Raw genomic sequence first — 14,641 nt, 5'->3', positions numbered from 1 at the left:
TTGTTTGTTTTAGAGAGACACACACACCCGTATTAAAGGGCCCTCGCCTCGGTGGGATACCCGATGACGAGACAAGAGGCTTTGATTGACAAACTAGATGTCTCCTGTATGTGAAAAACACTGCACTCAGGAGATCTTTACAACCAAATGATTTCAATTGATTACTCACTTTCGACGGCTACTTCTGCCTTGCTCACAGGAGGTTCCGCTCAGCTGGAGGATCAAAGGTCTGCTTGTCAACGTCGGTTCCTGCGAGTTACATCTAACTACAAGCAGTTAAAGAGGAGGCGGTTACACTTTACGTTAACTTTTCTACATAAGACTGACATGACACTGTCATGAACGTGTCATAAAACATTATAAACAAGTCATAAACGTTTATGACATAACTCTTTTTTAGTAAGTGTCATTCGGTTTTGTCATGACACGTTATGGTTAGGGTCAGGGTTCATGTGTCATTACTGTGTCATGACCGTGTCATGCGAGTGTCATGTATTCATGACAGTGTCATGTCAGTCTAATGTAGAAAACTTAAAGTAAAGTGTTACCGAGGAGGCTTTAGGGGTGTCCCCTGCTTACACGGCCGGAGTGGAGGAAAAGGAGAAAAAGGAAAAAAAGTCTTCTAAAAAGGCACAAAAGATTTACAAGGTTTTTTTTTGGGTTCCCTTGTTCAATACGAACACAGGTATTTTTATTTTAGTTGAAGCAAAACGTTGACAATAATAAGCAAATAAGCTAAACAAAAAAAAAAAAAGGAACTAAGTTCAATCACTCAAAATGCTCTAAAGCACAGTATGCTCCTGTTGGCGAAGCACTACTATATATATGTACATATGTACATATTATGAGGTTCAACCCCCCATTGCCACCGGATTGAAATACTATTTGATAATGACATGAACTTTTGAAAGTTAAAGTCCGAGTTCAGGATGACAACAGCACTGTGTGAAAAAACAGATGACACAGAGGCTCTCAAACTAACGGAAACTTTGCTTAAGAGGTGATATATAACTAATAAAAATAAGTCTTATTATAAGAGATACTATTATAGATAATGTGTCACAATGGAACATGTAAAAAGAAACTCCACTGACTACAAATGTGCGGTGGCCCAGAGAGATCAACTAAATGCAACTCAAGAAAACACATGCAAATAAAACACACTGCGAAGAAGTAATACTCCAGCAAAATGAGAAACACATTCTCCAATTTAACAATATACACATGGCATTAAGAACTGCGCTGAAAATACAGAAACACTAAGTACAACCTGGACCCCTGAGGCACAGTTACAGATTCCAGCTCGTCTGTGTTGTATTTGGGAGAGCGTAGAGTAGGTTTGGTCCTAATGCCTGCTGGCTGGATCAAGGCTCTCGTATGTGGAGTCCTAGTATTTGGAATTTGGAGAAAAGTTCTCGTAGTCGCAATCTGGGACAACCTGAGAAAACCAAACAAAGTGCACATGAAACACAGTTATAGCCCTTGAAATTAAGTTTTTTGGAGACTACACATACTTTATTATTGAACTTATTTTTGTCTTTGTGGTGCTATATCTCCTGATTTTCTCCTGGGGATAAACCAACACTTATTTTAAAGCAGGGGCTGCTCAATCCAAACTTAAGTCCCTGTTTCTAAACTTTTGATTTTATGAACTTTAATCATTGATATTTGTCAGATTGATCTCAATTATGAATGAATCCTCCGTGCTCGCTAAAGTTAATCATGGTGTTCCACAAGGCTCTGAGCTTGGATCACTTCTGTTGTCCTTATAACTGATTTTCTAGGCAATATTGTTAGGAAACATTCTATTAAAGTTATATCTATCAATCAAGCCAGGTGAAACCAATCAGGGTTTCTGAACTTTAAGAATTGGAAGCAACAGTCTGCGCCTGCTAAAATTGAGAACCACCTGAATGTTTTGAACATGATCTATGATAAAAAGAAAGAAGGACAAAACATTCAATTAAAAATGCAAGCAGTGATGACCGGGCCCCCGCAGTCTGCCCGTGTCAGGGGGTGCCAGCGGCTCCAGGTGGTCGCGACTGTGTATTTCTGTGACCATTGGACAGCATGCACACAAGAGTTAGACTTAATTCCCTCCATGGAGGGCATAACGTTTAACATATTTTATCTTTATACCAACTTGATTCTTTAATGTTAGTCTATTTTGCATTCCACTATGACTCCTATGTTTTGTTTCCCTTGTATAATAATTTAAAAAAGTAAATTACATTTTGAGTTGTGCACCACTTCCGGTGTCGCGCTAGAGAACACACACTATTTATACGTCATGTTGCTGTATATCATGTTTACACTACACAATGTAACGTTAAGGTAAATGCAATGATTATCGTCAGGGCTTCCTTCCTGTTGCCAAGGTAAAGGTCAAGGGTCAAGGAAAACTTTACTATCCCCGAGGGGCAGAAATTTAACACCTAGCCACACTCACACGGTTGGACAAAAGTGCAAAAGTTTTGAAATGTACTGTTGGGTTTAGAGTATGGCTCCACGAGGCTTTTTTGTAAGTTTGGACACAATACAAATGCACACCTATTTCCCTATATCTAGGTAAAATGCACTGCAGGGGCTGCTTCTACTATCATAATGTATGAAGGATTTGGGGCAGATCGGACAATGTATGTTTGAGGTACAATAACTTCTGTTTCATGATGTAACATCAAAATTCAACATGCTGCCACTGCAACGCTCTTCAACAAAGAATCAAACTCTTCAAAATCAAGCATCATCAAGGTCTTAAAGGAATATGCCAACTTATAGGGACTTTGTCTCATTCACTGTATCCCCCAGAGTTAGATAAGTCCATACCCTTCTTACCTCCATGTGTGTTGTAACTCTGTCTGACGGCTCCAGTGGTAGCTTAGCCTTGCAAAGATCCTGGAGGTAACCGGCTCCATCTAGCCTACTACTCCCAATAAGTGACAAAATAACACCAACATGTTCCTATTTACATGTTGTGATTTGTATAGTCACAGGGGTACAAATAACAAGATCACATGACACACAGCCATCTTCTAACTGTATATGAACAGGGAAATATATTCGCAGAAAGGCGAAGCATAGCTACTCTGCTCGGGGCTTCTCAGGTGCTGCGAGCTAATCACCCCGCCCAAGTAGCAGTGCTTCACCTTTCTGAGAATATAGTTCCCAGTTTATATACGGTTAGAAGATGGCTGTGTCTCATGTGACCTTGTTATTTGTACCCCCTGTGACTATACAAATCACAACATGTAAATAGGAACATGTTAGCATTATTTTGTCACTTATTCGGAGGAGTAGGCTAGTTGGAACCGGTTACCTCCAGGATATGTGCTAGGATAAGCTACTGGTGGGGCCGTCAGACAGAGTTACAACACGCACGGAGATAAGAAGGGTATGTATCGACTTGTCTAACTCTGGGGGTTACGGTGAATAAGCTAATGTCCCAATAAGTCGCCGTATTCCTTTAAGGCTTTCCTGAACACTTTTCAGGTGGATCTGGTCAACACATTAGGTAGTGCACATCAAAGTCTAAGGACTGTACTGTAGAATGCTTTTGAAAACTTTGAAAACTGTAAGGGGGCGCTATCAAGCCAATATGCCCAGCCATGACATGCTGCCAAGCCGAGATACATATCAGATCCCAATTATTACCAAGTCTGAAGTAAGTACTAATTTTTGATAGTGTTTGAGTAGCCCACACATCTAGTTTTGCGTTTAAAGAAATATTTGAATTTCAGGAGGGCCTTTGCCCCCGACGATGTCCGTGCTTGGGTTTCAATAACAGATTTTCAATATTCACACCCTCTCATCTTCACTTCTATATGGGGTCAAAGGGTTGTACTTCCTGCTGTCTAAAGGAGATCAAGATGCAACACTAGCAGGCTGAGGACAAAACAGTTCAATAAAGAACAGGTCAGCATGAGATCTGTTTAATTTTCACAGATAATCTTCTGTCTTCTATGAAACCTCATCAGTAACTATCATCATGTGCACTGGTACATCTTAAAGTGAAAGAAAAAAAACAAAGAGTTAAAGTCACCTTCATGTTGATGCCATCCGAGTTTTCTCCTGTGTTCAATCCTGTGAAGTAAACAAAATATTGTTTTTATTATAATGAGTAGTTAAAGATGCAGATTTAGAAAGAGAATTATTTGCTGAGAGAACGGATGACAGCCCGGGAGATGGACAGTCCGGTTAGCCATCGCTTGGTTTCCTGGTAGGGGTGAAACAGAGGGGAATATTGTGGGTATTGTAGCAGTGTTTGTATCAAGTATAAGGTACGTCCTAGTTGGCGGTTGGCTGTAGTCTTTGTGGTGTGTTCAAGTGCAATTTTTTCAATAAGAAAAAAACGAAGTGCAGTGATGACACATTGGGCTTTCATGGCCACTAGTTCTTGGCCGTCTGCTTGGTGTATCAGGGTGTAAACTGTAAAGACCTTATTATCTTGTTGATTGGTTCCAGAGAATTACATGAGCAGAGAAACACAGCACAAAACCATGAATCACTGAAGTGGTTAAAACTCAAACAAAAAGGGAAGTTTCTAATTGAGTTTTTACTATTGTCTCGGGGGGCTGGTCCGGGAAGGTCCCTCTCGGTGACTGTTAGCATGTTGTAGCCTGAGAAACTATTTTCACCTGGTAATCTGAACAGATTCTGATAGTTGGTAAAACCTGCAAACATGGTATATGTATTGGCCGTCACTGAAACGTCCTTCTACCTGCCCTGTGTATAAGATCTAGTTTTCTGAGAATGTTGCATGTTTCTTTAACAAAGTTACTGTTCAGTAAATGTTTTGTAACTCAGGTTTGTGATGTCAGTGTCCTCGTGTTGATTTGTCCCAGAGAAATTCATAAGAGACGAACTGTTGTTGAAGTGGTAAAAACCATGGGGGAAGGGAAGTTCCTAGTTGTTTCTGTTGTCTCACCGTTGGGTTTGTACCTCCTCCAAAAACAGATGACCGTCAGCGCCAGCACAGAGATGATGACAATAATACCAACAGGCACGACCAAATACAGCAGCCAACCTGTGTGAAGAGATATCGGTTTTTCGGATGTTTCCTAGTTGGTAATGACATTGAGTGGGAGCTCTCAGCATTAGCTGCAGCAGCTCCGTGTTGCTAACACCGATTTGGCTCGTTTTTTTTTTGCTATCGACAGTACTCATATACATATAGTAATCAAGATTAATGTAAAAATTGCCCGGAGTTCTCCTTTAAGCTCATGGGTAATGTAGTATTTATTCATTCCACCTAGCTGATGGAGAAGAAACCTGCTGAGAGGCGATACTGCGTGCTGTTAGGACAATTAGATAAAACTGCTTTGGTCACAGATTTAAATTCATCAAATCCAGTGTGTACATGTACCTCTGGGTATTGGTGTCTCGTGGTCGGAGCTGTGAAAAATAAAAAAATGACGATACAAAGACGTCCTGATTTGTGTGTCTGTCACAAGTAATACTTTTTATTCTCACCATGAATCGGCAGAGTGCTGATTGGTTGAGACGTGGTCAGAGCTGTGAACAACAAAAATGCAGATAAAAAGATCTGCGTTTGCATGTGTGTGTGTGTGTGACACACAAATTATTTTCACTTTTAAGATTAAACTCACCATCTGTGACAACGAGCCTAAACTCTTGGTAAGGATCCGGAGAGAAAGATGTGCTCAGACCACACCTGTACAGTCCTGAGTCAGACCTGGTCAGCTGTGAGATGTTCACATACACAAATCCTCCTGATGGAGATGCTTTTTCATATCTGATGCTGTATCTGTCTCTCTCAGCGCTGACACCAGTTGTTTCAACAAGAATGTCTTTGTCTTCACATTGTTCCTTACAGAAGTACCTCCTGGTTCCAGAGAGAATAGAGTAGCATTGAAGGATGAGGTCATCTCCAGTTGTCTTATGGAAGGTTTTTACTTTAGGAGGATTTCCATACAGGATTACTGTTGAAAAGATGATGTGTTTATTGATAAAGAAAATAAACAATGACATCTGTCAGCAGCCGTAACTGAACAGAAAAGCTTTTATTTACCAATACTTCCAAACTCACTATCTACAACAACGACTTCAAAGTCGCTGAATGAAGCTGCAGATAAAGAACTTCCCAGACCACACCTGTACTGTCCTGAGTCATACTTGGTAAACTGGGAGATGCTGACGGAAACAAAAACTTTTGGTTATACTGGGAGCTGCCCAGTTCACCCAGTCTGACTACTTCATAATCTCACCATTTGATCATAATCTGATTAGATTATACTTGATAAAAAAAGAATCTTTAAAAACATCACAGAAGACCTGCTGGTTTAAAGGAGCATTCATCAGATTTCAGTGATGAAGAATATGAAGAACAACATCTGTCAGCAGCTGTCAGTGAACACACAAACTTTACTTCAGACATGAAACTATATTTTCAGACTCACCGTCTACAACAATGACTTCAAAGTCGCTGAATGATTCTGAAGAAAGAGATCGGTTCAGACCACACCTGTACCGCCCTGAGTCAGACTTGGTCAGCTGGGAGATGCTGACGGAAACATAAGCTTTTGGTTCAACTGTTTCATATTCAATCCTGTATCTGCCAATCTGAGCTGTGACATTAGTTGTTTCAATAAGAAGATCTCCTTTTTCTTTACATTCATTCTTACAGAAGAATCTTATGTTTCCAGACGAAGAAAAAGTGCAATAAATTGACATATCTTGTCCTTCAGTTCTCTTATAGACACTGATTGGGCTTCCATCCTGCAGAGCTGTTGAAAAGATGAACAATCATTAGTTCCTGTGTGTAACGTCCTGTAAGATGCTGCAGTCTGATCCCAACACCTCTTGTTTCACATTAACACAGATCCTCAGAGTCTGACTGGGAGCTGCCCAGTTCAACTAGTCTGTGATGACCATCAGAGACTGTAGCTGTAAACATATGGAACTTCCTACTCAGGTTTTAATGTCATAATATTGATAATCAATAATAATAAAATAATGTTATTGTCTACCAGATTGAACAGTCTTTGTTCTCTAAGACACGACATATATCAAAGCAGCAGAACAAACCGTAATGGAGCAGCAATAAAACAGGGAACTAGGAAAAACTAAAATAACATAAGTAAAAACTTTTGTAGAGTAGAAATGTTAAATGTTGCACTTAAAACCACAATCTACAGCAGCTTAGATCATGATCTTTTGTTTATTTTTTAATCAGAATCAAGAACTGAACTCATCTACATATAAAACATAAATTAATAAAATATAGTAGAAGAAGAGTTTTATATAAACTGAGTCTGTTCCTTCATTTCCTTCCTGATGTGCAGTTTATTTAGAGGAAGTAACATGAATACTTGTAATGTCCTAAAACAAGAGTAACATGCTCATCGGCACATTGGTAGAGTTCTAGTTTTTCTGTCCATACTGGCCACAAAGAGATCCCTTAATAATTATCAGCTGTTCTGATTAAGTTTTAAGAAATAAGCACCAATAATGATCAACAATCTTGTTTATATTTCTTTACCTTTTTTATAATTGAATTTCCTTATTTTCTCACAAAAAAACGACAATGGTCATATGATCATAAATGTGATCTCACAGGGGTAAATGGCAAATTATATGAACCATAAATGAGGTATACAGTCGTATGCAAAAGTTGTTTTGGATCAGCAATTTCATTTTGATCTATCAAATAACTGAAGGACACAGTAATATTTCATGAATGAATACTTGTAATGAACTATATGTTAAAGAAAGTCTGTCCTAAAACAAGAGTCACATGCTCATCTGTACATTGGTAGAGTTTCGCCAAAATATTATCACCAGAGAGAAGAGAGTCTGCCGAAAGTATTAACCCTTGTGTGGTGTTCATATTTTTGTTACACAAACAATGTTCCTGGGTCTGGTGGACCTGCCACATTAGGCTTATAAATCAATATGGCCATAACAGTTTATGTAAAAATACTTAAACAGATGTTTACTTTAGCTCACTTACCAATGATATACAGTTGTATGCAAAAGTTTAGGCACCCATGACAATTTCCATGATTTTCATTTACAAATATTTGCGTGTTTGGATCAGCAATTTCATTTTGATCTATCAAATAACTGAAGGACACAATCATATTTCAGTAGTGAAATGAGGTTTATTGGATTAACAGAAAATGTGCAATATGTATTAGAAATTAAATTAGACATGTGCATAAGTTTGGGCACCCTTGTCATTTTGTTGATTTGAATACCTGTAACTACTTAGCACTGATTAATTGGAACACACAATTTGTTTGGTGAGCTCATTAAGCCTTGAACGTCATACAGGTGAATCCAATCATGAGAAAAGGTATTTAAGGTGGCCAATTGCAAGTTGTTGTTCTCTTTGACTCTCCTCTGAAGAGTGGCAACATGGAGGCCTCAAAACAACTCTAAAATGAGCTGAAAACAAAGATTGTTCAACATTATGGTTTAGGGGAAGGCTAAAAAAAGGTATTGCAGAGATTTAAACTGTCACTGTCCACTCTGAGGAACATAGTGAGTAAATGGAAGACCACAGGCATAGATCTTAAGTCCAGAAGTAGCAGGCCAAGTAAAATATTGGAGAGGCAAAGGCGAAGGATGGTGAGAACAGTCAAAACGCCCACAGACCACCTCCAAAGACCTACAACATCAACTTGCTGCAGATGGTGTTATTGTGCATCGTTCAACATTTCAGCGCACTTTGCACAAGGAGAAGCTGTACGGGAGAGTGATGCGAAAGAAGCCTTTTCTGCACACACGCCACAAACGGAGTCACTTCAGGTATGCAAATGCACCTTTGGACAAGCCAGCTTCATTTTGGAATAAGGTGCTGTGGACTGATGAAATAAAGATTTGAGTTATTTGGTCATAACAAGGGGCATTATGCGAAGAGAACGCAGCGTTCCAAGACACCACAAAACACTTGCTAACCAAAGTAAAAAATTTGGTGGAGGTTCCATCATGCTGTGGGGCTGTGTGGCCAGTGCCGGTACTGGGAATCTGGTTAAAGTTGAGGGTTGCATGGATTCCACTCAATATCTGCAGATTCTTGAGAAAAATGTTGAAGAGTCAGTCACAAAGTTGACGTAACGCTGAATATTTCAACAAGACAACTACCCAAAACACTGCTCAAAATGTACTCGGGCGTTTATGCAGAGGAACAAGTACAATTTTCTGGAATGGCCATCCCAGTCCCCAGTAGGGGTGGGGGAAAAAAATCGATACAGCATAGTATCGCGGTATTTTTCGTGCAATACTGTATCGATACACAGACGCCAAGTATCGATCTTTTATGATATATGTGTTATATATCAGTTTGTCTGCTTTACAATCACATTTTGCACCAATAAAATTGAAGTGAGATGAACAAACAGAGAAATGCATCTTTTTAGATAAAACATAGGTTGACAAACATATCCTTTCGGGACATCATTTGAAATTGGGAAAAATCTGAAGTTGGAAAAAAGGTAATATATCGCAGAATATTGCAATATGTTTAAAATCGCACACTGTAAAATATTACAGACCCATTTAGTTATGTCCACATATTTCTTATTTTTAACTGAACGAGCTTATACAAGTTGTGGATTTTGAACTCAACTTTATGAGTTGTTGAAAGTTAAACTTGCATTTATTCATTGGGTTGACTATTTAAAAAAATGTATGTTGATTGAACTTTGGTATGTAAGTTATCAGTTGAAAAAAAGCGTGTGTGTGTGTGTTGCAACAAAAAAGAGCTGTCTTTCGAGTTTAAAATAACAGGTCTTCTTCCATGGCAAAGTTAAAGCATGGACACAATAAATTAATTATACATCGCCGATAAGTGATGTAGCCTATTCAAATTTCTACTAAAATATAACACGTGTTGTGGCAAACAAGAAAGCACTGGTGCCCGGCAGAAGGAGTACCTGTCAACAACTTGTGAATTTCACTCTTCTCAAATTGAAATGGAAAGTTCTTTTCAAAAGTCAAACGTTTAGCTCCGCCCATATTTAGCCCAACCCCGATCTGCGTACTGCAGTCAGGACTGCAATTGGTTCATTGGCTGGCCAATTCCCATGATGCAAGGCGGTAAATAGAGTTGTGTTAAAATTTGCTGAAAATTTAGCAGTTTGTTCGAAATACAAATGTAACTTTATGAATTCTGTTTATTAAACGTGTGTTTAGAATGTAGTGTTTTGTTGCCTGGTAATTGTCATTGTTATTCCTGGTTTACATTTGTAACCATGAGTTAAGTGACTGTTATGTTTGATAAGAAGAGCTGGAGTAGTATGGTGTTAGACTGAGCAGTAATAGGCTTTCTTCAGCCATTAATCTGCGGCATGTCACTTCACTACTGGCCACTTTATGCCAAATGACACAAGATCAGCAGAGAGGCACCTATTTTGCACAGGGCCCAGGGGTGGCCCCACCTAAGCACCCACGCTATGTCTGCTATAAATGTGGTTATGTTGTTTTAACTTGAAAGTTTGAGTTGAAATAAAGAAGAAAGGTATGTCTGTTATACTAGGCAAGGAAGGTTTCTTGCATTATTAAAGAAAATAAATTATTTGTTTTAACTTAAAGTATGAAGTTAAACCAAGTAATACAAAGATAAATCAACTAAAAGAATAACTTTAACAAAACTAGAACACTGTAGTTACATCAACCTCATTAACTTTAATTTCTAAGTCGAAACAAAGGCAGTCTTCAAGTTGAGTGAACTTCGATTTTCAAGGCAGCAAGGGAACTTGCATTTCCAAGTTAAACTAACATGAAATTTATTACAGTGCAATAATATCGTATCGTGACATAAGTATTGGGATGATATCGTATCTTGAGGCCTCTGGTGATTCCCGCCCCTAGTCCCCAGACCTGAATATCATTGAAAATCTGTGGGGTGATTTGAAGCGGGCTGTCCATGCTCGGCAACCATCAAATCTAACTGAACTGGAGATGTTTTGTAAGGAGGAATTGTCCAAAATACATTAATCCAGACACCCATTATAGGCTACAGGAATAACAGGCTGTTATTTCTGCTAAAGGAGCTCTACTAAATATTGATGTGATTTTTCTGTTGGGGTGCCCAAACTTAGGCACTTGTCTAATTTCATTGTGATACATATTGCACATTTTCTGTTAATCCAATAAACCTCATTTCACTACTGAAATATGATTGTGTCCTCAGTTATTTGATAGATCAAAATGAAATTGCTGATCCAAACACACAAATATTTGTAAATGAAAATCATGGAAATTGTCATGGGTGCCTAAACTTTTGCATAAAACTGTATATCATTGGTAAGTGAGCTAAAGTAAACATCTGTTTAAGTATTTTTACATAAACTGTTATGGCCATATTGATTTATAAGCCTAATGTGGCAGGTCCACCAGACCCAGGAACATTGTTTGTGTAACAAAAATATGAACACCACACAAGGGTTAATACTTTCGGCAGACTCTCTTCTCTCTGGTGATAATATTTTGGCGAAACTCTACCAATGTACAGATGAGCATGTGACTCTTGTTTTAGGACAGACTTTCTTTAACATATAGTTCATTACAAGTATTCATGTTACTTCCTCTAAATAAACTGCACATCAGGAAGGAAAGGAAGGGCAGGGAGTTGACATTTATAACCCGGTGAAGGAGTTTCTTGTACAGGGAAAAATGTACCACTGGAAAAGCTGGTAGCGGTGACTACAGACGGGGCTCCTGCTATGATCGGCCAACATACAGGTTTCATCGCTCACTGTAAAAGTGACCCAGACTTCCCAAAATTTCTGCATTACCACGGCATCATTCACCAGCAGGAGTTATGTGCAAAAGTGATCGGATTTGGGCACGTGATGACTCCCGTTGTAAAAATCATAAACATCTGCTCCAAAGCAAAACGGCACAGGATTTTCAAGGTGCTATTGGAGGAGATGTCAGCTGAATATGGTGACCTGCTGCTACACACAGAAATCCGATGGCTCAGCAGAGGACGAGTTTTACTTCGTTTTTTTGTCACTTTTGGGTGAAATCAAAGAGTTCCAGCAGTCCAAAAGCGAAGAGGTCTCACTGCTAGAGGACACAGAGTGGACACTTGACCTTGCATTTTTTAACGGACATTACTGGGAAACTAAACGACTTGAACTGCAAGCTGCAAGGCAAAGGTAAGAGGTTGTTGATATGATAAGTGATTTAAATGCATTTAAAGCCGAGATAAACATTTGCTCTGTGGATTTACAGAGAAAAAAGATGCAAGGCAGCTTTATTTGTATAGCACATTTCAGCAACAGGGCAATTCAAAGTGCTTTACATAAAACATTAAAGAGCAGTTAGAAAACAATTTAAAACAATTTTAAAACATTAATAAACAAATTAAAACAAGAATAAAATTGATAGTGCAGTATAAGAATAAAAGTTACAGTGCAGTATAAGAAATTAAAGTTAATAAAATAGATTATTTAAGGAAAAGCAACATCAAAAAGATAGGTCTTTAGCTTAGATTTAAAAGAACTGAGAGTTGCAGCGGACCTGCAGGTTTCTGGGAGTTTGTTCCAGATATGTGGAGCATAAAAACTGAACGCTGCTTCCCCCTGTTTAGTTCTGACTCTGGGGACAACAAGTAGACCTGTCCCAGACCACCTGAGAGGTCTGGGTGGGTCATAGTGTAGTAGCAGATCAGAAATGTATTTTGGCCCTAAACCGTTTAGTGATTTATAAACCAGTAAAAGTATTTTGAAATCAATTATTTGAGGCACTGGAAGCCAGTGTAGAGACTTCAGTACTGGAGTGATGTGCTGCACTTTTCCTCTGTGCAGTCGATGCTGAAAGACAATGCTTTTGCATCTGAGACATTTGACAAAGTTGCAGAAAAGTACTGTGAAGTCATAAACGGACTTGGGCAAGAGTTTGAGAATAGGTTGAGCCATGTGTGTCGTTCATTTCCAATCCTTTCATGAATGTGGACACAACAGGCTTTCCTGAGCAACTAAGTGCAACGTTCAACTTGGATGCTGGACAGGTGGAGATTGAAATCATAACATTGCAAAATGACCTCCACCTCAAAGCCTACCAGGCTGCACAAAACCTTTGGTGCCTTGTTGACACAGAAGTACAGTGGAGTATGCACAGCAGCGATGAAGGTTGCTAGCCTGTTTGGGTCAACCTATTTCTGTGAATCAGCGTTTTCTGACATGAACTTCATCAAGAACAAACACAGAACATGCCTCACTGATGCACAACTGAAAGACTCACTCACAGTTGCAGTGTCAAGTTACACACCAGATTACAATACACTGGTGAACAGCATGCAATGCCAGTCTTCCCACTAACAAAGAAACCGATACCAGATGTTGTCAGTGGCAACATGGCAGTGCCATGGCAAAGGTGAATTAAAATATGGAAGAATTGTGTTCAATTTAAAAGTGTGTTCATGACATGTAAGAGTTCTAATTTTGTTAAAAATGCGGCAGATTTGGTCATTAGTTAAAAAATGTTGACAAGATTTATTTAAAAATATGAAAGTTGATTTTTCTAACAGTACATAATTGATAACTTTTTGAAACATAGTGCAACATAGTTCATGATTTGTTAAAAGGGTTTGTCAGGGTCAGTGAAAATGGGCAATTTTTCCTATGAAATGTAGCGATGTAAGTGATCATCTGAAAATTTAACAATTACTGAGATTAAAGTGCTGAATATTTATGTTTCCCACCTCATTGTCATTGTTGATAATTATTGTGAGAAATCATTAACATGATCAGTGTCTTCACATAGATGAGTATCATTAATCATTATTAATAATGTATAACTAAAGGCAAACTGAGCAAATTTGTTATTGACTCAGTACCCATGAAGTAGCTCTCAGTTTCACAAAGGTTGGTGACCCCTGGTTTAGAGGAAGTAACACATACTTGTAATGAACTATATGTTAAAGAAAGTCTGTCCTAAAACAAGAGTCACATGCTCATCTGTACATTGGTAGAGTTCTAGTTTTTCTGCCCATACTGGCCACAAAGAGATCCCTTATTACAGCTGTTTCTATGTCAGTGATGGGGGACAAAAGCCACAGTCCTCATCATGTTTCAACATAGAAAGCTGTGATGAGAAACTGTTAGACCACTGATCAATAAAGACAAGACAGAAAACAACAGCAGGAAAGAAAAAGAGTAATCCAAAGTGAATGTACTCACAGAGGAAGAAGAAGCAGATCAAAGTGTGACGGACGTTCATGTTGAGACTCTGATGGTTTACTGCTGCCTCTCTTCCTTCTTCACTGGCAAACCAGGAACTTACTTCTTACTTCTTTAAATGATGGAGTCCCTCCTCCAAACACAAGGCAAGGCAAGGCCAGGCAATTTAACTTGTATAACACATTTCAGCACAAGGCAACTCAGTGCTTTACACAAAATGTCAATCATTAAAGAACAAAGAGCAAAATAGGTATTAAAATAAGAATATAAATATTAATGACTACAAATGTAATACCATATAAGATACATAAATATAGTTCAGTATAACAGTTAATATGAGAATACAAATCCAAAAATAAAATTTACAATTCCATATTAAAATTGTAATCTAAATAAAATCAAGAATAAAATTCACTGTTGGTAAAAGATTTAACGAAAAGCATCATCAAAAAGAAAGGTTTTCAGCCTTGATTTAAAAGAGCTGAGAGTTG

The 14,641-nt window shown here is 38.5% G+C and overlaps 1 protein-coding gene across 4 annotated transcripts; it reads right to left on the bottom strand.

The window, feature by feature from the left end:
- Positions 1-766: 766 nt before the first annotated feature.
- On the bottom strand, positions 767-14,217 carry LOC120571237 (trem-like transcript 4 protein). Of its 4 annotated transcripts, XM_039820076.1 has the most exons (7): positions 14,151-14,217; positions 6,417-6,743; positions 5,607-5,939; positions 5,470-5,511; positions 4,925-5,023; positions 4,040-4,080; positions 767-1,438 (listed from the first exon to the last, which is right to left on the bottom strand). In XM_039820076.1, the coding sequence occupies exons 1-7, from the start codon at positions 14,188-14,190 to the stop codon at positions 1,388-1,390; spliced, it is 933 nt and encodes a 310-aa protein (XP_039676010.1). In that variant the 5' UTR covers positions 14,191-14,217; the 3' UTR covers positions 767-1,387. The 4 variants fall into 4 exon arrangements, with proteins under 4 accessions (XP_039676010.1, XP_039676019.1, XP_039676038.1 ...); XM_039820085.1 differs by lacking the exon at positions 4,925-5,023; XM_039820104.1 differs by lacking the exon at positions 6,417-6,743.
- Positions 14,218-14,641: the final 424 nt, after the last annotated feature.

The sequence above is a fragment of the Perca fluviatilis genome, chromosome 2, assembly GCF_010015445.1.
Source record: "Perca fluviatilis chromosome 2, GENO_Pfluv_1.0, whole genome shotgun sequence".
Classification (NCBI taxonomy): domain Eukaryota; kingdom Metazoa; phylum Chordata; class Actinopteri; order Perciformes; family Percidae; genus Perca; species Perca fluviatilis.
The sequence above is the reverse complement of the archived record's forward strand: the minus strand, read 5'-3'. Positions and strand labels throughout refer to the sequence as shown.

Bases quoted from the DNA above. Each gene is read 5' to 3' on its own strand.
- LOC120571237 (XM_039820076.1), bottom strand. From the start codon at position 14,190: ATGAACGTCCGTCACACTTTGATCTGCTTCTTCTTCCTCT. The intron at 6,744-14,150 runs GTGAGTACATTC...TCTTTTCAACAG, and splicing joins GATCTGCTTCTTCTTCCTCT to CTCTGCAGGATGGAAGCCCA. The intron at 1,439-4,039 runs GTGACTTTAACT...TGGTTTTCTCAG, and splicing joins CGGATGGCATCAACATGAAG to GTTGTCCCAGATTGCGACTA.